General features: G+C 46.6%; 2 protein-coding genes across 3 annotated transcripts; both read left to right on the top strand.

Annotated features, from left to right (window-relative positions):
• The first annotated feature begins 326 nt into the window (after positions 1-326).
• Positions 327-2,532, top strand: LOC141573373 (dehydrogenase/reductase SDR family member 13-like). Its single transcript, XM_074341488.1, has 4 exons — positions 327-498; positions 671-910; positions 1,206-1,295; positions 2,438-2,532. Exons 1-4 carry the CDS (start codon positions 327-329, stop codon positions 2,530-2,532), a joined length of 597 nt encoding a protein of 198 aa, XP_074197589.1.
• Positions 2,533-15,034: 12,502 nt separating this feature from the next.
• On the top strand, positions 15,035-23,164 carry NOTO (notochord homeobox). 2 transcript variants are annotated; one of them, XM_074341317.1, is made up of 3 exons: positions 15,035-16,477; positions 18,971-19,185; positions 21,003-23,164. In XM_074341317.1, the coding sequence occupies exons 1-3, from the start codon at positions 16,060-16,062 to the stop codon at positions 21,159-21,161; spliced, it is 792 nt and encodes a 263-aa protein (XP_074197418.1). In that variant the 5' UTR covers positions 15,035-16,059; the 3' UTR covers positions 21,162-23,164. The 2 variants fall into 2 exon arrangements, with proteins under 2 accessions (XP_074197418.1, XP_074197417.1); XM_074341316.1 differs by having other exon boundaries at positions 18,971-21,135.
• Positions 23,165-23,189: the final 25 nt, after the last annotated feature.

Below are 23,189 nucleotides of genomic sequence, written 5' to 3' on the forward strand. Positions count from 1 at the left end.
TGTCAGTTCACCTTAGAGTGCGAATCCAAGTTTTATGTGGAGACAAATCTGAGCCTATGCAGGGCTCAGGGTAGTCCTGGCTCTCTTGATCTTAGACATGGGCCAGCATTGGAGTGAGGCAATCAGGTCACTAGGAAAAACAATTAAAGGAGGAACTCACTCTCAGGTTTAAACGGGGAGCTCCAACACATCCAAGAGGGAATGCCTCCTTAAATTTTGTGTCTGCTCCACACCAACCTCTTGCTTAGTCCCTATTTAGCTTTGGCTAGTCCCTCCCCACCCTCTATGTGGGCAACACTTCCACTGACAGGCCAGCATTCTCTGCTATGTCACTGTGGTTTCTACTCAGCACCCTAGTCTGGGGTCCCGGCTCCGTCCTCCTCACGGTGGTCCTCCTGCTTAGACTAAGTGTGTGTATCTGGTGTTATCTCTGGGACCTCCAGCACTGCTCCACAGACCTGACCGGGAAGACGGCAGTGGTGACTGGGGCCAACAGCGGTGAGTGCTCATCCTGCCCTGTCACCTCACATGGGCCACAGCCTCCAACAGCCCCAACAGGGGGGGCAGAGAGGAGGATGAGCACCCACTCTCAGACCCTTGTCTCTCCCCTTGCTCCGCTGCCCTCTCCGCACTCCCTGGACCAGCCTTCTCTGAAGCTGCCCTCCCACAGGCGTCGGGAAGAGCGTGTCCCAGGAGCTGGCCCACTGCGGGGTGCATATGATCCTGGCCTGCTGCAGCCATGAGCGTGGACAGCAAGCCCTGGCCCAGATACGAGCAGCCTCACAGAGCAACCAGCTCCTGCTTGGTGAGGTGGACGTGAGCTCGATGGCCTCCATCCGGAGCTTTGCTCAGTGGCTTCTGCGCGAGCATCCAGAGATACACCTACTGGTTAACAATGCTGCAGTCTGCGGTGTGTGTCTTGACTTACTTCCGCTAAATGCATTTCAGGAGCCTCCTTTCTGGCTCAGGGACCCCGGAACAGGCACTTCCAAGCCTAACCTGTATATCCTGTGCAAACACTCTTCATTCGGACACTGTCCTAAAAAGCCTACCTTAAGTTGTAGCTTCACACTTCACTGCCCTGATCTTGGCACATACATGCTCCTGTGGCTTTTCTACTGAACCCCCATATATCCTCCCCAGACATCATCTCCCTCAAGGTTGTCATTCCAGCACCCACCACCTATGTTTTCATCTCCTCCCAGGATTGCCCACAACACGTACCCCAGAGGGCCTTGATGTCACCTTTGCCACCAACTACATTGGACCCTTTCTGCTCACAAATCTGCTCCAAGGTAAGGAAGGTTGGGTGCTTATCTTCTGTGCTGCCCCTGTGTCTTCATTTCTCTGGCATTTTCGTGGCTTACCGCTTCCCGTGGTCCCCAGATGCTGCTGAACGATGCCTCAGTACAATTTTGCTGGACACAGCAGGGGAACCCACTTGGCACCAGCCAGGATTAGGAGGCTGGTAATGGAATCAGTCAGCCCCAAATACAAGCAGCAAGAAGGTGTAAGATCTACACAGGCCGCCTCTCTGTCCCCCAGGTCTGAGTACTAGCCTGACCAGGAGTCACTCATCTCAGCAAAAGCTTTCTGAGGTCACTGGGCTGCTAGGATTAAGGACGTTCTTCCTTGGGAGGTCGGGGTGGGTGGCAGGCACATCCTCCCTAACAATGTTTTCTAGATGGTCTAATAACCTCTTAAAAAGCAAATTAATTTTTGGCCAGGTAATACACGTCCAAAGTACAAAATCGAAAGCATGAAAGTATACAAAAGGATATACAGAAAAAAAAAGGAAAAAAAAGGAAGAAAAGGAAAGAAAAACAAGTCTCCTTGTCTCCTTGAAAAGCAGCTCCCCATCCCCCTCCTGGGGGGCAGCTGCCGGTGCCAGGGTCTCATGTTCCCTTTAGCGGGCAATTAAAGTAACCCCAACTGGAAAGTGCAGAAAGAGCAAGGTCAAACTCGATGCATTTCCAAGTATAAATGGTTTTTTCCCCTTTCCAAAAAGTGTAAAATGCTACAACAGCCAGTCTGTGCCTTGCTTAGTAATAGTTCGTTAAACTGAGTTCTCTCCTGTCTTCCCTTCTGCCGCTAAATCACCGTTCATCATACCACTGTCTTGCTTCAGGTCCTTTGAAGGTAGTCTACGCTTTATAGATATAAAAACTAAGCTGCTTCTCTCCACTTACAAGTCCCTCTGCAGACTGAGCCTCACCGTTGCCTTTCCCAAACCTACACTCTTGTCACCCGCCTGCCAATCTGTATCTCTTGGACCACACTTTTTTAATTCTGGCTGCGCTTTTGCACATCTCTTTTCCTTTATCTGGAATATACTTTCCCATCCCTTTAAGGCAGAGTAGCTTTAGCTCAGCTGCCAACACTCAGCACAGATCCCCCTTGTGCTGTGGGCTCTGCCCTGACCCCTCTGCCTCCCCAGCTGCCCCCATTTCCAGGGCTCCCTTCGCCCCTGTGCCCGTCTCTGTTCCTGCACTGACGCTGCTGCATGAAGATCAGCCTCCAGCTCGGCTGTGAGCCCCTGTCACTGTGTCTGCAAGTTTGGGGTTCATTGTCCTCTTTAAGAATAATTTTCTCTCCAACAACTTTTGGCTAGATACCTCCTGCTCAACTTTTCATTTGTGATTCTTCCTTTAAATGTAGGCTCAAGATAGTTTTAGCATTTTGAAGCAGTAACTCATACGTGACAGCTAGTATTTTTCATACTTTGTATAATCCAAACTTCTTTTTTGATTTAACTTAGATACTCTTTTTTTCTTTTTCTTTTTTTAAGATTTAACTTGTTCTCTTGATAGTAATTTTACTTTCCTTTTTTTTTTTCTGAAGGTAATGTAAAAAAATTTTTTAAAGCCCCACTTTCCCAAGTATCTCTGCATACGGTTCTTGTCCCCTAAACTTAGCACCCATATGTCCTTAGCACGTAGTTGTGTCTGCCATAGTCCAGGGGCCTAATGGATAGTCGTGCTATGAATAAGTAAGTGACTGAATGTATGGATGTGTGAAAGACAGCTTTCACAGCGTTTCCAGTCTCTCCTTCCCCCTCTTAGCCCTCAGTGAGATAAAAATACGAACCAGGGTCAATTACATTACCTCCAACTGGCAAGTGGAAGAAAAGTAAGGCAAAACCCCACTTTTATTTTAGGCAAAAAATCAAAACAAAACAAAAGACACACTAAAATCAAACAAGAGGGAAAGCAACTGGAACGGAAACGTTCCAGCTCCCCCGCGCCTCACCTGGGTGCCTGCGTGGGCGCCGCTCTCCTGACAGCCCAGGAGGGGCCCCGCCCCCCCGGGGGTCTCATGGAGAAGCAGGGTGGGGAGCGGGCGTGGGCGTGAACTCCCACAAATGAGACTGGTGAGAGGTTCAAAGGGACTACATACGTGTCTGTGATGCACTTTTACTTAAAGAAAGGAAAATTGAAATAAACATGGCAAAAGCTGCAATCAATAAAGTTGGATGGTAAGTTCTTGGGTATTTATCATATATTTATAACTTTCTTAGTGTTTGAAATATTTTATAATAAGAAGGAGAAGAAAGCAATTGCTCACCTAATAATAGACCCTCCGCCCACTCACCTCCCCACCTGACAAACTCTCCTCCATCTTTGATCTCATCATCAGTATCTTTCTTTTTCAAAGTAGAAGCCAGATGCAGGTGACTCCCAAACCTGTATTCAGCTCAGACACCTTCTCCTACCTGACTTCCTGTCAGATGTCCCCACTGGGATGTTTCTCAGACACCGCATCCTCAGTGCAGCCAAAAGTGCCCCCTCCTGCTGCCTGTTGCCCACGGCTGGAAGGACACATTGTGAGACAGTAGCTACCCAGGCATCTTGTTGAATCCTTTGGATGCTGATGATGAAGAAGATCTCCCAAGCTTTTTAACAACAGAAAAGGTTTTCTACAAATCAAAATCAACCTGACAGCAGACTTCCTATCAGCAATGTGACATACTAGAAAACAGCTACTAGAAGCAATGAAACTTCTATGCAGAGGGCCCCAAAGAGAGAACTTTAAGAGTTTTGATTAAAAGAAAGAAAAGAAAAAAAGATTTATACCATACCATTTATGTAAATTAAAGACATATATACAAAACAGCCCTGTATATTTTACATGGATCCATAAATGATCAATAACAAATAGTAAACATACAAGAGAAAGGTTTGTTAGGGGAATTCGCAAGGGGATGAGGATAAAGAGGACGAGATAGACAGAGTGGGGTCTGTTTCAGACATCTGGTGGTAATGGCCATGAACCAGTAGAAGGAACCTGCTCCTGAGGTCCAAAAGGGAGGAAAGTCACTAAAAAAATATTGAAATTCCTAACCGTGTTTGAACAATAGACCGTAAGTTTTCATTTTACACTGGGCTTCACAAATTATGTAGCTGGTCTGGCTTGCCATCAGATGGTGGCTAGAACTGAAACATTCAGGCTAGCTTGACTCACAAATCCAGCATCTTGGCAGGGCTGCCTGAGAGACTGGGACTCACTCTTCTCTCCCAATGACTGGCTTGGGCTTCACATGGAAGCTGGATCCTGAGAGCGAGCATCCCAATTGGCAGAGGAAAAACTTCAGATCACATGGTCCTGCGTCAGAAGTTACACAGTATCACTTTCTTCATATTCTACTGACCAAACCAAGTCATAGGGCTAGCCCAGATCCAAGAAGAGGGGATGGGGGAATGGCAAGGCCTCTTTGCAACAGAGCACGTGGGAAGGAAGTCTTTATTTTAGCCAGCTTTGGAAACATACCCTACCACACAATGTTTATGTCCTATCTGCCCTTCAGGCCTGAGTCCCCAAGAGGACAAGAGAAGGATGTGCCTGCTGCTTTTCTGCTGCCCCTCCCTACCTCTGCCACAGTCCCCAGCTGGAGCCAGGTGAACTGGTTTGTCCCAGGTAGGGGAAGAGATCTGCCTTGTCCGCTTAAACTTTGAGAATGACTACAAGACTGGCCTTGGTCAGAGAAGCTGTGAAGTATGTTGATCACCTGACCACGTAAAGTAGTGGGGGAAGGGTGGGCCAAGTGAACAGGTGCAGAAAGCTTGGGGACAGGCTCTCACTCCTTCCCTCTGATCAATGGGCATAACTGGAATGAGGCATTCAAAGCAGGCAGAGGGCCTTGCCGTTCAAGGTATGGTCCCCAGCCCAGCAGCACCAGTATTACCTGACAGTGTGTTAGAAATGCAGAATCTAAGGACCTAACCTGGACCCACTGAGTTGGATCAACAATTTAACCAGGTCTCCAGGTGATCTGTATGCACATTAAGGTTTGAGTAGCTGGTAGGCTCTTAAACAGAGGCTCTCACCTTGACCACACAGTGGAATCACTTGGGAAGGTTTACAAGTCCCAGTGCCCTGGCCACGCCTCAGACCAACTAAATCAACCTCTCAAAGTGGGGACCCTGGCATTAGTATATTTTGTTCCTCACTAGGCAGCTCTGCTGGTGAGTGAGGAAGCCAGACTCCAAACCCTTCCTGACTTAGGACTCCTCACTGGGCGAGCCCCACGTGGCTCTTGTCTGGAAAGCAGGGAGCCAGGGCTGAGCTGCCAGTGGGGTCCAACTCTCCCTCTCCTCATCAGAGGCTTGTAGACTTTGGTTTTCCCAATTATTTCCTGCCCTGCAGGCTCTGAGTTTGGCCACTCTCACTTCCCACGCTCACCCCTGTGTTTGAAGCCAGGACTCCAAGGGGCATCTCTCCACCGGAGTGTGAACAGCAAACAAATCAGTCTGAACACAAATAAGTTTGCTTCCTAACAGGAACCTCAGTTCAGGGCTGAACAAACAGGCAGGCAGAGCCCTGCCCAACTCCGAGACCCCCAGCTGGTGGCAAGGCCCAGCCCCTGCACCTGGCCGGGGGGAAAGTGAGGTTTCCTAGGACTTCCAGCGCTCCCTTCCACCCAGTGCCCTGCCCGTCCCTGGATGCAGCCTTAGTAGGGGATGGCAAAGGCTTGGTGACAACCTTGGAAACCCACTTGTGGAAGAGCCTTAGAAAGGTTACAAGGGCAAGAGGGAGAGTCTGGGCTGGTATGCAGGGCTGTGACAAGTCCTCTTCTCTCTGCCTGGCGCCCCCTGACATCTGCCTGCAACACGCACACACACGTCATCATCACCACCACCACCATCATCTCTAGCTTCCTTTCTTCTGAACACGGATACCTCTTTCTGGATGGTTCTTTCATCCTCTCCCCTCTCCAACTCCATCTCTTACAAGATGCTTAGAGAGGTCACACACATGATAACCCAACTCTTTTTGTGTTTTTTCCATTTCAACAACACCCCTGAGTTTCTGGACCCTCAGCCTAGGTTCGAATGAGATGATGCTGAGAGAGGCAGAAGCTGATAGGCTTTTAGGTGATCTTTTAAAAAAGAACCAATACCTTTGTTCTTCTCTTCTGGTGTCGGAATTTCAGTCAGTTATGAGTAGCTGAAACAATCTAGTCTTTAAAAGAATTTACTCTCTCACACACACACTCTTCCACGACAGCTCCATCCCCTCTCCACCCCCAAAGGAAAATCATAATCCCTCCCCTTGAAGGGCTGTGGGCTCAGAGGAGAAATCAATTCAATTCAATTCCATTTCAGCCATTTAGCCTGACACTCTCATTGCGGAAGCCCTGGGTTTGAATTCTGACAGTTGGCTAAAGCAAATCACTCAGCTGTTCAAGATCCAGTTTCCTCCTCTGTGAAACGGGAATGACAGTGGGATCATGGGGCTCAACAAGGTAGCATAAATACACACCTGCACAGTGCCTGTGGTATCAGTAGAGGTTTGGCAGAGGACCATCCCCCTTTCTTGTTCCTTCTCCTTTCCTTAGAAACTGGAGGAATACGGGAGACACAGAATTCAATTCAGCAAATATGTTTGTCCCCACTGTGTGCTGGGCACTGTGGTGAGCATGGCTGGTGGATAAAATGACAAAGAATTTGGTGACCTGGGTCTGGGGCTGTCATGGGCACACAGGGTACAGTGAGCTGGAAGCTGAGTCCTGGACTGAGTTTTGCTTTTTGTGCAAATCACTCCCCATTTAGTTGGGCCTCAGTGTCCTTGCTTTCAGTTCGACAGAGGGTTTAGATTAGTTGGGGTAGAAAACATACTAGTCTCACTGAACAAGGGTGGTTTGCCCTGGTCCTTTTACTTCCTCTCTGATCATTGCTGCTTCCCTCTGCCTTTGCCCGTCCTTAAAGTTGGGAGTTCTCAGCGGGTCCACACTGACTAGCTCTTCTCTCTTCTATCACTTTCTTTCTGCATAGTGTCCCCCACCCCTTGCCTTCCTCCGCTTTCATCTCCTTGAAGGTATCTGCAGAGGAAAGCCCCCTCCAAGGAGCCTTCCTGGATCTCTGAAGTTTTAGGTAATCTCTGTCCTTCACACTCCCATAGAATCTGCCCTTTTAGTCTCATAGTTGCATTCCTTAGTTGTGAGTCTCCGCCACCATGAGACTGTGAGGTCCCAACGGGAAGAAACTGTAGTCTTCCATCCTTTGTACCCCTCATAAACCCAGCACATAAAATAGGTCTCACACAAATAGGTGTTTGTCAACTTCAGCCTAATTAAAAAGCACAGGAGTTCAGAGGAAGTCTTCAAAGCAGCATACATAAGAAAAAGCTAGGAACCAGTAGGTGACTGCAAAGTGCGATGTGTGCTGGCCATGTGTGCCTCCTCCGTGTCACTGTGCGTTCCTGGGAGGGAGGAACAAACAACAGCTTGTTTGCTCTGGCCTGTCAGGTGCAAGGGGACGCAGGAGGGGCCAGGAGGGGAGAGGCAGGTGTGAGGCTTCTCCCCAGGTCGGTCCCAAGGTCCCTCTCTTCCTGTCGGCTGGGCTTGACTTGAGGCCTGATGTGTTGTGGGCCCTGCATCTCAGCTCCAATGACCTGCAGAGTCCCCAGTTAGCACCTTTCTTCTGGGTGAAAAATTCTCCCTTTGGAAAGATGAAAGAGAAAGATGGAGGGAGACTCTGCAAAAGAGAGGGTGAAAAAAGAGAAAAGGGACAAGGATTCATGAGAGTGCTGGAAGAAGAGGGAGCCAAGGGGCCTCCCGGCACATCTTCTTCAACTTCCTAGGCTCCCAGTGGCCCTGTGGTCCTGACTAGGGCTCAAAACATTGGTGTCTACAGCTGAGTTTCTTCCATTGTTTATAGATTCAAGTCCAAACAGGCTCCAAAGGTTGAAGTACCAAGCATGATCCAGAAGAAGGTGTGATACACACCAAAGTAATTGCATGACTTTGCTAATTTATATCAAGGGAAACCTGGGGAAATGTATAGCTATGGACCCCTAAAGGCACAGAATCAGGGAGGAAGGAATATAAAATCAGATTAGGCTACATTTATTTATTAGGGCTCAATAAGCAGAGATTTCTGATTTGATGTGTTAGCTTGAGTGGTTCCAACCATTTGCTCGGTTGGTTGATTGAAATCTGGAAGCTAGAATGCCAAAATGTCTTTGGTATACTGTGGACGAGAGTGTCCAAAGGCTAAGGAAGATTGGAATGCTAGAGTAGATTCATCATATTAGACCTGTTTACCTGCCTCCTAAAAATGTGCTCAGGTAAGGACAGAGGACACTGCTTTTACCAAGCCTGAGAGAAACACATTCACAAGGAGAGCCCTGACATCCTCGGAGATCTCTATCGTGGCTATTCCTGTAGGCCAAAAATGATGGTACAAATTTACGCCATTGAATCTGGCTCCGCAGATTCAGTGGGGACGCTGGGATCCCAGGTTGGCAGGGACCAAGTGATGGTACTTAATAACCAAAGACTAGGTAGGTACGATTACTGTAATGGGCTCATGAATAATGTGGCCACAGTGGGAAGGATGGAGGTCAAACGTGGGCTTAGTAGTATGGATTCTCACTCACCAAGGCCAGTCTGGCTATAGCCACTGCTGAATGCCCAACCTGCCAACAGTAGAAACCAGTCTGGAAATTTGGAATTTGAGTTCCCAATTTGGAAATCAATCAGCAACTTGGCGGCAGCCTTTTTATATTTGAAAGAGCAGTGCTTTGTTCTCACTGGAATATCCAGTACCTGCAACGTGGGTTTGCTTCCCTGCCCCCAATGCTTCTGCCAAAACACCTGTGAGTGTATAGAATGCCTTATTTACTGTCCTGGCATTCCACACAGCATTGCTTCTGTCCAGAGAATTTCCGTTACAGCAAATGAAGAGCAGCGATGGACTCACACTCGTGGAATTCCCTGGTCTTACCATGTTCCCCATCGCTCTAAAGTAGCTGGCCTCAGAGAACAGTGGAATGGCCTTTTGAAGACTCAAAAGGTGCCGGCTGGGTGGCAACACCTTGAGGGCTTGGAGAATGCCTTCAGGATGTGCTCTCAATGAGCAACTGACACATGGTACTGTTTCTCTCAAAGCAAGGATCCGTGGGTCAGGAAACAGAGGATAGAACTGAGATAACACACAGTACTTCTCTAGCAAAATTATTGCTTTCTGTCTCTGAAACTTTGGGCTCTGCTAATCTAGAATATTTGTTCCCCCAAAAGAAAGATTTCCACAGGGGTCACAGCAGCAGTTCCATTGAACTGGAAGTTGAGACTGACCCTGGCAACTTTGGGGTTCTCTTGCCAGTGAATCAACAGGCAAAGAAGAAGTTTATTGTACTGCCTGGCGTGATTGGTCCTGACGATCAAGGCTGGAATGGGGAGCCTCTTGGTAGTCTCATCTCCTGTGATTGAGGCCAACAGTAACACTACTACAAACTAATACAGGAAGGAGTGTTAACAGCACAGACCAGAAACAAAGGTCACCGCCGCAGGCAGGAAATATAAATGGGGAGTTGGAAGAGCATTTATAAATACCAGCTAAAACAACATAACCAGTTGCAGGAATGAGGACGAAACTTTTCTTTTTATTTCAATGTAAATATTTTTGTGTTTTAACCAAAATTTCCCTCCCCTTCCCATTCCTCTACTGTCTAAATAAGTTTTTAATATTATTCATCAGTAATTAAGTTACAGGATATCGCAGGGGCAGTGTGACTTAGCTAGAAGAGAAGTGAACATTGCCAAACTAGGAAAACTGTGAACTTACAGGCTTTGTATCCCCTTTGGCAGGGGAGGTTTAGAAATGAACTTTTTCTTTTTCCACATCGATAACCAATGGATCTGATATCTTTTCATTATACAAGGGCTAGGTATATCATGTTAAGCAGAAGCACAATTTTCTGTATTTTGCTTTCAAACTATTTGAAAGTTAAGTATGGTGAAAACAGGTGTTTATGGATGCCAAATTGACAAAGGGTGGACTGTGATGGCTTTGTACTGTGTCACCTTAGTTAAGCTGGAATTTTATTCCTAGAATTTCTTTTCTGGTATGGTTCTGGGCTAGGGTAGGCCACAGGAGAAATTGGCATGATATTTGAAAGCTAGAAGTGAAGCAGCCATGATTGTACTTGGGAAGGCGCTGTAGGGTCAGTGCTACTGCAGCTTAAGCTCAGTGACTTGGTGACCTGTTGGTTCACTTTATGGGCGTGAAGCTAGAGCCAAGTCTGCAGCTCTTTGAGCTCTCAATGGAGCTCCTCCTTCAGCTTCTCCAACTCCTGGGTCAGGTGCATTGTTAGCTCTGGGATAAAAGGCACCAGATTCTTCCACGGATCTCTTGCATTATGGAAGTTGGAAGGTTGGAGGTAGTGAAAGAAAGAAGTGTTTGTTCCCTCTTGTGAGTTTCAGGTCTTACTCGCAGGTTCCAGTTGTCCTATTTCTCCCCACTTCATGCCCATTATTCGTCTCTCACTGCCTACCCTGCTGACTTGAGGTCTCAGGAGTAGATGTAGAAGCAATAGTTGTATTAACTGTTTAACTAGCTCCCATAGGTATATAAGATCAAATTTCCGTAATAAATTCCTTAATCTACGTCACCCCTAGTGGTTTTGATTCTTGAATCAAACCCTCTCAGCTCTGTGGGTTATACTTTTCTCAGTTTGTGACTCGCCCTTTATCTTTATTTATGGTGTCATTTATTGTACAGAAGTTTTAAGTTTGAATGTGTCAAAATTTATGGTGGGTGTTTCTTGTATTTAAGCAATTCTTCTTTATCCTGAGGTCATAAAACTATGTTGTGAGGTAGGAATCTCTTTTTTTCTTTTTCCATATTTATAACCAGTTCCTCTGCCCACACTTTAACTTTATAAGAAGTGGTGATATTGCATAAGGCAAGTTCCATCACCTTGTTCAGTTTATTCAAGTTATCTTTGATATTCTTGGTGTTTTGTTCTACAGTTTTTGAATCAGGATGTCAAGTTCTGCAATTTTATTGGGATTTTTTAAAATTCTAATTACATATAATTTTTAAAATAATTTTGGGAATAATTGTCACCTTTTGACACTGAGTCTTCCCATTCATTTATTCAGATCTTATTTTATGTCCTTCAATACTCTTTTCAACTTTTCAGACATTTCACATATCATATCAGTTTATTCCCATGTATCTTATAGTGTATGTTGCAGTTATGAGATATATGTTTCTATTACATTTGTTAGTAATATTTACATTTACCAATTTTTATATATTGATCACATATCCAGCAACTTTACTCAATTTTCTAATTAGTTCTAATAGTTTCTCTATGAATTTGCTTAAATTTTCTCTCTAGATAATCATATTGTCTACAAATAAGAGAAGTTTCATCTCTTCCTTTCCAATCACATCTTTCTTTTTGTGTCTTGTTGCAATGTATCACCAGTACTATGATACACAGACACTACAATAATGGATATGCACCTTATTCTTGATTTTAGGACTTTTCTGAAGTCTCATTTTTAAATATAATTTTTTTTCTTTTGGGAGGAAGTAATTAGGTTTTTTTTTCACTGGAGGTACTGAGGACTGAACCCAGGACCTCATGCATGCTAAGCAAGCATTCTACCACTGAGCTATACCCTCCCTCAATATGATTCTTACTGTGGATTTTTTATGACTACTCTTTACCCTTTAATTTGGTAAAGTATATAGTTTTTAAATAAATGAATGTTGAATTTTATAAAATTTTTTCTGTTCCTATTAAGATCATTATATTTTTTCTTCAATATGGTTATATAAACTACTACTTTGATACTTAGCTTTTTACCCTGAAGTTTACTAAAAGTTTCTTTTTTTAAATGACTGTAGAGCCTTATCAAATGTCCTTCTGCATCTATTAAAAGTATTACATAGTTTTCTTTAATCTGTTAATATGGTGTACTCCTTAATAGATTTTATGATGTTGAACTTTCTTACATTTCCAGAACAAACCCTACCTGATCATGATTAATTATTATTTTTATATAAACTGCCAAGTTTGATTCACTGATATTTTATTTTACATTTTGGCAACTTAGCATCGTATGGATAATTGATTTAAAATTATTTTCTTTTAAACTATTCTTTTCTGGTTTGGATATCAAGACTACACTAGCCTCAAAAATGATTTGAGTAGCTTTCCCCCTTTTCAACTCTGAAATAGTATAAAATCAGAATTACTTGTTTTGTAAAACTATTGAGACTGGATTTTGCAGGGGAAGGAAAATTTTGGTTACCAATGAATAGTGCTATATTGTTTTTTATTTTTTCTAAATTCAATTTTGACAATTTGTATTTTTCTAGAAAATGATATGTTTCTTATAAGTTTTCAAATGTATTAACAATGTTTTTTAAAACATTTTTTATTGATTTATAGTCGTTTTACAATGTTGTCAAATTCCAGTGTAGAGGACAATTTTTCAGTTATACATGAACATATATATAATCATTGTCACATTTTTTTCTCTGTGAGCTACCATAAGATCTTGTATATATTTCCCTGTGCTATACAGTATGATCTTGTTTATCTATTCTACAATTTTGAAATCCCAGTCTATCTCTTCCCACCCCCCGCCCCCTTGGTAACCACAAGTTTGTATTCTATGTCTGTGAGTCTATTTCTGTTTTGTATTTATGCTTTGTTTTTTTGTTTGTTTTTAGATTCCACTTATGAGCGATCTCATATGGTATTTTTCTTTCTCTTTATGGATTACTTCACTTAGAATGACATTTCCCAGGAGCATCCATGTTGCTGCAAATGGCATTATGTTGTCAGTTTTTATGGCTAAATAGTATTCCATTGTATAAATATACCACTTCTTCTTTATCCAGTCATCTATTGATGGACATTTAGGCTGTTTCCATGTCTTGGCTATTGTAAATAGTGCTGCTATGAACATTGGGGTGCAGGTGTCATTTTGAAGTAGGGTTCCTTCTGGATATATGCCCAGGAGCGGGATTCCTGGGTCATATGGTCTGACATGATATATTTTACATTAAATATATTTTCATGTGTTCAGTAAGTTTTTATAAAATATAAGGATTCATTATATGTAGCTAAAAATATTATCATACCTAAAAATATTATTATGATACCTATAAAAATATATACCAATAATCTTGCATGTTATCTAATATCCAGCATTTAAATATCCTCAGTTATCTCATAAATATTTATACAGTTTCTTTGGCTCCTAATAAGATCGGCCATTACAATTGATTAATATGTCTTTCATGACTCTTTTTAACCTACAGTTTCTCCCTTTGTCTTTTTTTCCTTTCTTAAAATTAGTAATTTTGTCCATCAAAAGAAAACATTAAAAGAATGAAAAGGCAGGCCACAGAGTGGGAGATACTTCCTTCTATATATATTACCACAAAAGACTTGATTCCAAAATATCTCTCCATCTATACATAAATAGTCTTACAAATAAATAAGAAAAAGATAGTAACCCAATGGAAAAATAAGTAAACCACTTGAACACGCATTTCACACAAAAGTGGCTCAATCTGAACAGTCTTCAGGGAAATAAGTGTAAATTAAAACACATTTTGCTAATGTCCCATAGCTAGAGGATTTGAATCTAGGCAGGCTGTTAACCTCTCTTGCTCTAATTACTTATATGTAAATTGGAGATATTGACATCTATCCTCAGGAATTTACAGTTTGAGAAGAAATAAGTGAAACAACAGGAAATAGTTAATAATGTACTGAAAATCCAGAGCTAAACACACAGGGACCATACTTTTACCTAAAAATCATTACAAACAGAGGTAACAAAATGCATAAGCCTTCTTAACAAGTTTTGTCTTGTTCTTTTGTCAGCTCCCCCGATTCCAGGGTGCATGCTGTTATTGTAAATAGCCTCTCTCCTCCCCATAATAGCTTATCACTTAACTAAAAACACAATCTCATTTAATTTTTATAAGAATCCCATTAAGTATTTTCTCACCTAAGAGATCATTCCCATCTTATAAGATATGATGGCTTAGAATGAATAAGCCACTTCTCTAAAGTCATAGAAACGTTCAGTGACAAAGTTGGAATTTGAAGCCGTTTTGTCCAACTCTAAAATCCATATTTTCCACCATCATGCTCCATTGTTCCCCATCAGCAAAAGCTGCTGTCTTTGTGAGCCCAAAAAAGTGGATGTCTCTATCCCACCTCACAAGGCCTGCTTTTGGTGCCTCAGCACTGTAGCCTGGTTGGGTCCTGGGGGCTGGGTCACACAGCCCCTCCTCAGAGGAAACCTCAAAAAACCACGTTGAGAAATGGGGTAGTGTGCATAGGATTTGGGAGTTATGGGGGTGGGGGTTCTAGAACTTCTTTATTCCCAATGGGACTGACCTCATGTAAGAGAGAGCCTCTCCCACCTACACCCCTTCCCTAGAGCTCTCATTGGTGTTTCCTCACCTCTGACTCTGCATCCTCTGGCCAGAACACAGTAGCTAGACCTGGGACCAGATGGGTCACTCTTCCATCATTTTGCACACAATCTCAACGTTCCAGGCGGCCTGAGGAGCTGCTCAGAAAGCTGTGGGTATTCGCTGAAGTGGAAACAGGGAGGGGCAGGTGGCTCCCCATCCCAGCAAATTTCCTCCAGCCCTTACTTGGCACAGCAGATAAGGCCGGTTGGTGTTCCAAACAGCTGATGCCTGGACACCACCATTGAACTGCACCTCGACCTGACTGAGTAGTTTCAATATTAGGCATTTTTGCAGGCAGGCAGAATGCTATGGGAGCCTGGAAGGCAGGAATCCCTGGGAGCTCCACAACCATAGTATAGTGCTCACCGCGTACGCACCAGGCCAATTCTAAATGCTTTACATGCAGTAACTCATGTAATTCAGCAACTCCATGAGGTACCTACTACTATATCCATTTTACATGTGAAGAAATTCAAACAGTAACTGGAAACTTGCCCAAGGACAAGGGTAAATACTGATTATCCATCTGTGAAACAGGGATACAAATGCCTGCCTTACACCCACATAACACAGGTTTTGCAGGACATCGACTCCTGTGAATTGGCAATGAATTAGTATTTCTTAATCTGGAACCATTACAGTTTTTCCCCTTTCACTTTTTTTTTTTTTTAATATAAGAAAGAATTTTCCTAGGTAGTGGGTGCAAAAAGTGCCTGGAAAGATCCAAAAGAAATTGTAACTACAGCTGTGTGTCCAGGCAGGGAAGCTGGATGGCTGGCAGACGAGGTGGGGCATTTACTTTTCACTGTGTTTATAAACAAGATATTTAAATTAAATTAAAAATTTTTAAGGTCTTGCTTAGTCACAGATGACGGCTTCTGCTTCAAGACCGCGAGCGGATAAGCCGAGGCCTGAAGGCGCCCACTGGCAGGGTTGCTCGCCCGGGATCATCTGCGAGCCGAAGGGAGCTCAGGGTCCTTTCCGCACCCCCACCCCTCACCCAGACCGCACCAGCGGGGGGCACTTTTCAATGCGGAAGGAAGGAGGATGCCGGCCTCCCACGGGCGCAAAGCGCGCGGGGCTTTGGAGCATCTGGGGGGTCCACTGCGCTGGAGGCGGCGTCTGGGCCCAGGAAGATAAGGCCCGGTCCGCCCCGCCCCGTCCAACTTAAGAGCCCTCGCGGACACCGGGGCCAAAAGCCTGGCCAGCAAGGCTCTCTCCCCTATTTAAAGCAGGTGTTCTCACTCGCTTCTTGTGCTTCCCACACAGCCCCAGAGGCCCCGGCTCCCCTCCCTGCGCTCGTCCCGGCAGGGGCCGCGCCATGCCCAGCGCGGGGCCGAGAGGACGCCGGCCGCCCGCTCCATCGGACGCTCGGGTGCAGACCCCGCGCCCGGGCTGCTCTCCCGAGCCCGCGTTCCCCGCACTGCTGCGCCGCTTGTCTGGCCCAGACCCACACCGCGCGCCCGGACGCCTCGAGTCCTCCTTCTCCGTCGAGGCCATCCTGACCAGGCCCGACCCCCGCGCGCCCGGCGCCTCCCGGCTGTCAGTCCCCGGCTGCGCCGCCGCGGGCCTCGGGAACGCTCCCTCCTGGCCTCCGGCCCGGGTTCTGCCTGGCGCATGTCCAGCGGTGTGGCTGCCCGCCTACCTGAGCGCGGGGCTGGACCAGCAGCGCCCCCAGACCCTGGTGCTGGGGCTGCGCGCGGCCCACTTCTGCGGCCTCCAAGGCCTTGGCATCACAGGTACGGGGTGCCGGGTGCCGGTTCGGGGAAGCCGGCGGGGCGGCTGAGAGGAGGAGGCCGCGATAGGCATAGGATAGAGGAGATGCCCCTGAGTTTGAGGACCATACGCGGTTTGGAGTGGGTGGGAACCCTATGACCCTTGACCTTGCAGTTGAAAGCCGGGGGAGAGTGGGACCCTTGAGACCAGACCCGGGCGCGAGGCTGCCCGGCCCGCCGCTGAGCTGGGAGAAGGCGTGTGTGAGGGCGGGTGCAGAGCGGGGCTGAGAAGACGGCCAAGGCCAGCGCAGGGGCTGCACGGGGCCCGGCCCCGCGTGGCTAGAGGAAGGATTTATAGAGGCCCTGGCTTCCTCCCCCACCCTCTGTGGGTAACACTCTGTGGCGCAGACTCTTCGCCAAAGCGGCTCTCGTCGTCGCAAACCCAGGGCCCTACCTTTAACCGGGAGAAGCGGGTGCTACTGCTGGTACTGCTCAGCGAGGAGCTGTTAGGAGTTAAAGACCCCATCCCACCTCCACTGCTCATGTCTGAGTGAGCTTAGCTTCCACACTTCACTGCGTACAGCTGTGAGAATGGTACCTTGGGGCTCTGGGCTCTGGGCTCTGGAGCGCAGGCACTGACTTACATCTCAGTGCGAATTTAACTGCTGAGGGAACTTTGTCCTCTCGCATTAACATCCACCTACACAAGTCTTTGCCATTTTGGGCTATCTGGTTCATGCTTTCCCATGGTTTCCATGAGAACAGGAGCAAAGTTAGTGCAAGCATTATCGACCCATATGAAGGCTATTATAAGACAATCTAACCTGCCTCCTACTTCCTGGGTTCCCCCTATCCTGCATTTCCTCCATTCCTTTTGGCTGGACATTCCTCCAACCATGTGGGAGAGAAACCTTGGTCTCCTAACCCCATCTAAATTCATGCCACTGCATGGGAGCCCCGGCCCTCACTCCAAGCCACTCTTTTCTAACGTCTCCACACACCTGGGTCTGAATTGCAGTTTATGTCTCTGGATTACAGCTGTCTCATTTGCAAGTTGGTTTTTGCATTGGTATTACATCCACACAGTTCAAACTTCAAAGTGTTTACTAAGACATAGTACAGATAAGAGTTTCCTCTCCCATTCCTATCCCCACAGCCACCTGGTTCCCCCCCACCCCACAGGCAGCCAGACACCAGGTTTTAATTCTTCCAGAGGTATTTTATACATATTTAATACCTGAACACATACACGTGCATGTGTGTATGTGTGTGAATATATATATACACACATATATACACACACATACACATATATACATTCTTCTAATCTCCCATATTAGACACATTACTCTTTTCACTTGACCATATATCCTGGAGATTTTTCCTTTATCAATACATGCAGAGCTTCTTTATGCCACAGAGTGGTCCACTGTAAGGATGTACCATATTTTAATCAGAAGGCATTGATTATTTCTCATCTTTTGCTATTAATGCCTATGTTTATGGTAAGCCAGGTGGGCCCAGTGACTCAGGTCTTGGGCCGCTAGGGCCCTGGCCTCTCTCCATTCACTCAGGCAGTTTGTCTGCCAACCCTGGAGCCTCGCCAAGGCTAGTGGTAACTGAGGAATCTTAGCACTGCACTTGTGGGGCCTCTGTTTGGAACACTTCCCTCCAAGACAGCCCAGTGGCTTACTTCCTCATTCCTTCAGCGATATGACTCAGGTACTGTCTCCCCACTGGACCAATCTCCACCTCCACTGGCCCACAGCTTGATGAGCTGAATAGTACCTTATGTGCATTAGAAAAAGGCACCCCTAACTTTAAGCAGACACAAAACCTGGTCAGGGAGCAAGAATTGGGCAGAATATCAGACTCCACTTACCCTCTCAGCTAGGTACCTGTGTGCAGGGCACAAACTGTACATACTGACCCCGTTCAAATGTGACCTCAATGAGGTGGCTACTCTTTCTGAAGATGCAAACGGCCCCCACTCCCACATACACCTCCCCTGTCCCTCCCTGCCTTATTCTCACTAGCGCTCATCACTTTCTGACATACTCAATGTTTTACTTATGTACCTTTTTTACTCAACATTTTACTTATTTACCCTTTTTACTGTTAGGAATTTTTGTATTTTGTCCCGGAAGCATGTCTGAAACATAGTAGACATCGAAAAGGATGAACTCTTTGTTCAGAAGGGGTCCCTTCTCTGTTTATCCCATAGGGTTTTCCTAAAGTAGCCAAGGAAAGGAGAGGAGGACAGGAAAGATGGAGGTCTGGCAACTCCTCTTAGGGGCAGAGATTAAGCCACTCTGTTGAAGAATAGTAGAGACAGAAGTGGTCTCACAGCACTGTCCCTTCTTTCTCATTTGGGAGTGTCTTCCCTCTCTGCCTTTTTGCTGTGTTACCTGGCCGAGGACAAGGCAGTACAGGGGAGCTGCGAGTTGTTCTCTCTCCTCCAAGATGAGAGGGCAGAGGGGGACTGGCTAACCTCCCCTCCTGCTGATTCCTTTTCAGGCTTGGAGCTGGCTCACTGCCCAGGCCTCTGGGGTCCTCCAGACTGGGCCCCAGCTCACGACCTTCAGGACACTGAGAGATCCCAAAAGAGGGTTCGAACTATGTTTAACTTGGAGCAGTTGGAAGAGTTGGAGAAAATGTTTGCAAAACAGCACAATCTGGTGGGGAAGCAGAGAGCCCAGCTGGCAGCCCAGCTCAACCTTACGGAGAACCAGGTGAGAGCAGGGACTCAGGTGGGGCCTGGGCTGCACCTGGGGACAGACACTACTCTCTTAAAGACCCTGGGAGGAAGACATGGGCTTTTGTCCTCTGTGGCAGGTCGTTGGGAGAGACAGGCCCTACCCATTGGCACACTTCCTTCCCTGTATGATGAGAAAAAGAGTCCTATTTGAAGTCACGTTATGGGAACAACACATGGTGTTAACCTGAACTTTATAATATAACGTTTGCATGCTAAATAAGGAGCTGACAATGAGATTGAGTAAGTATCCAAGGGACTAACATTAAAAATAATAAACATTCTCTTCACCTCATATTCCCCTCCAGCTGCTGCATCATTTCTCTGCTTTTTCACAGGCACTGGCTATGTTCTCTCCATATACTCCCCTCCCCTCTACTCCTTACTCATCCCAGTGTGAACTCTTTCCCTACCATTTCATCAAACCTTCTCATCAAGGTCTCTAATGACCTCCATGTTGCCAGAGGCAACAACTGCTTCCCTTTCCTTATGATACTCCACCTCTCAGGACAGTTGACCACTCCTTCTCTTATTGAATCACACTCTTCTTTTGGCTTCCAGACACTGCAGTCTCTTGGTTTTCCTCCCAGCTCTCCGGTCCTTTCTTCCCCGTCGCCTTTGTAGGCAACCCTTCTCTTTGTGACCTCAAATCTTTCTCCCCAGCTGATTTCATCTACTCTCACAGTTTGAAATACCATCTACAAGCCAATGACTCCCAAATTTGTATTCTCTGCCCACCCCTCTTTTCTGATTTGTGCAGCTAACTACCTTCTTTTGGCCTCCAATTGGATGTCTTGTGGGTAGCCATTTCAAACTTAACAAGTCAAAACCTCAATTCTCGATCTTTTTCCTCCCCAAATCTCTTTCTTTCCCCACACATGGCAGTCCAGTGTCCACCCAGTGCTCAAAATACCTAGTGATCCTAGAGTGTTCTTTCTCTTCCACTCCATCAGCCAGCCTTGTCACTCCTACCTCCAAAACACAGCTGGAGTCACTTCATTTCTCTCCATTGCATCCAGTTTCAAATGGGACTATTTTTCTTATCATATAGGGAAGTGGGCAGCCCCAGCTCTCGCTGGATCACTGCAGCAGTTTCCCAGTTCTCCCCTGCATCTGTTTACATCCATTCTTCAAACAGCAGCCAGATGTGCAATTTACTTGAGATGTAAATAGGACTATGTCACACCCTACTTACAAGCCTCGAAGTTGACACTCCTTCCCTACAGCCTTCACAGTCCTGGGTGATCTGGTCCCCACTGACCTCTCACACTCTCCTTTCCTTTGCTTTCCCCTCTCTCAGGTGCATCAGCCACGCTCTCCTCTGTTTTGGTCCTCAAACACTCCAAGCTTAGCTCCCCTGCCCTGGCTTGCTTTTCTCTGTCCCCATCAGGCTGGCCTCTCACCCTCTGAGCCTAAGCTTAAGTGCTGATTCCTCAGGGAGGCGCAAACCCGTTCACACCCCCCATTTGTGCTTATATATTTGTTTGTTCCCATATTTGTTATTAGTGTCTCTCCACTAGACTGTGAGCTCTCTGAGGGCAGAGACCATGCCTTAATGGCTCACCACTGTATCACCATCACCTTGAGTGGTGCCTAGCACATATTAGGAGCTTAATAAATACTTGTTGGGTGAATGAATGGTGACTGGAATTAGACAAAGGGTCTTTTGAAGGAGATACTTCCCTTAGAACAAAGAGTAAATTCTGGCCAGAGACGAGTGGGCACTGTGGGAATGGGGGAAGCAGTGGGAACTGCTGGTCACATTCTGATCTCTGTCCACTGCCTCAATTATAGGTGAGGGTCTGGTTCCAAAACCGCAGGGTCAAGTACCAGAAGCAGCAAAGGCTGAAACTGCCACCTGTGTCTGCCACGGCTGCCTCTCCAGACGAGCCCTCCAGCAGCTCCGAAACCAGCATCCAGAGAGAAGACGCCGGGCCAGGAATGGACAGCTGAGGACTGCGACAGAGGCTCAGCCCAGGCTGTCTGGGCTAGTTCTCCCCAGGGGCACCCACTGGACCTCCATTCTCTCCTTCTTAATGAAGAGCCTTGTCAGAGTCAAGGGGTACTACCCCTGGGAGCTCTAATAATGAAAATGGTCCAGCAGCACAGACTTTGGCCTTCAGCTATGTCCTTGGCCAAGTTAAGAATGAACTTCAGAGGCTATTTTTTTCACTCTGTATAATGGGTGTGTTGATAACTTAGACTTCCCAGGGCTGAAATGTCTGTAGAGCACTTACATTGTGCCAAGCCCAATAAATGTGCAGGAAGGCTTATAGGTCCCCTTCACCCAGAGGAGCAGTACATGCACCAGCCCTGGCCTTTCCAAGGATTCATCTTTTTCTAGCCTGGCTGCAGAGGAGAGTGGGCCTTCCTGAGTCAGTGTCTGGGCTTAGAAGACTCCCATCGGAGATGGTGGAGTTGAGAGCAGAGGGAAAGACAGATCATTTAGCCCACTTCCTCTCACAGAATTTCCCAAAGTTTTCTTGTTTTGTCTAAACTGTTACTACTCTCAGAAGGAGCTCAGGCCCAGCTGCCTCCTTGGAGCAGACGTGCTGCCCTGACCACCATCTTTTTCCCTCTTGCTGCTGGTCTTGACCCCCTTTCCATCTTTAATATAGGGTAAAGAAAGTTTTAACTCTGCCTTTGCCAAGATCACCATTTTGTCTTGAACTATGCTGTATTATTATTTCCCCTCTTCATGATCCTGATTCATGGCTCCTGTTCCTTCCCAGGAAGCCTGCCACCAACATTTCCAGAGCTGATTTCTCTGCCACTCTACATTCCCTGGCAGGCCCCTGTTGAGGGTTATTCATTTGGAATCTAGAATGGCTTGTGTTGAGGTGAGCTGGTAGAAGACCTGCCCTGCCACCTCGTGGTGAGAAGGGCATGGTCCACACTGCTCTCCAGAGTTTTCTGAGGGAGAGGGGCAAGGCAAGGAGCCAGGGGCGGCCTTGGAAAACCACCTGCCCCCAAGGCAGTGGACCATCCTCTCCAGGATGCTAGGCTGCAACTGGAGCGAGGTTAGGGTCCAGCTTCAAAAAACTTTCTGTTCCTGTCTTCAGGGAAATCCTTCATAACTGCTGGACCCAAAGTCTACTTTATTAATCAAAAGAACACAGTTGCATCTGCCTCTTCCTGGCTCACTTTTCAAAAAATTCAAGTTATCTATTCAGCACTAACCAGGCTCTACCCAATCCCTAAATGTCACCATGAGACCACAGCACATGCAGACACAGGTCCCTTTTCAAGGAGCACCGAATCAACTGGAGGAAAAGGGAACAAAATGAGACTGGTGGTCAGGCCTGGCTGTGGGGGCAGGTGCTATAGGTCTGCAGCCTTTTGGGGGCCCTGAACAAGAGAACAGGCCAGTCTCCTGTTGTAAGGACAATGTGCATATGCAGACTCACTTCTGCATACAATTTCAGGGGTCTTCAGACCTGAGGCCCAAAATGGACCCTCCCTCTGGCACCCTCAGGCTACAAGGTCCCCACACCACTAACGAGTCTGAGAAAGGCACACATCCAGCTAGACTGTGTGGGGACTGTCTTCCCGGCTGTCAGAGTGCCTAGGGAGAAAGAAAATCTTGTGGCAGCCTTTGTAGGATGGATAGGCGGAGTAAGCTAGTCCTTCCCTTCAGGTCAGAGAGGATAGCAGTAAGTTGGCCCACTGCTGTCCCACCCCAGGGCTGGGCCAAAGAGCGCTTGACTCAAGACAGGCCACTGGGTGCCAGACACAACATTCAGACACACAAACATGAACTCAGATACGGATACATCAAAACCACACTCACAAGGGCTCTGATGCTGGCCACGAAAACAGAGACAGATAAAACTGCACAGATGTAAAAGTACAAAGGCAGGCCCAGTTCCACCTAGTGCACGAACCACTCGACCAATACACACAGATCAAAGGGACACGCTAGAGCGCAAACCCTCGCTGCCTGGTGGGCACTCACGCCGGGGGCGGGGCCGGTGGGGGCGG

This window comes from Camelus bactrianus, chromosome 15 (assembly GCF_048773025.1).
Source record: "Camelus bactrianus isolate YW-2024 breed Bactrian camel chromosome 15, ASM4877302v1, whole genome shotgun sequence".
Taxonomy (NCBI): domain Eukaryota; kingdom Metazoa; phylum Chordata; class Mammalia; order Artiodactyla; family Camelidae; genus Camelus; species Camelus bactrianus.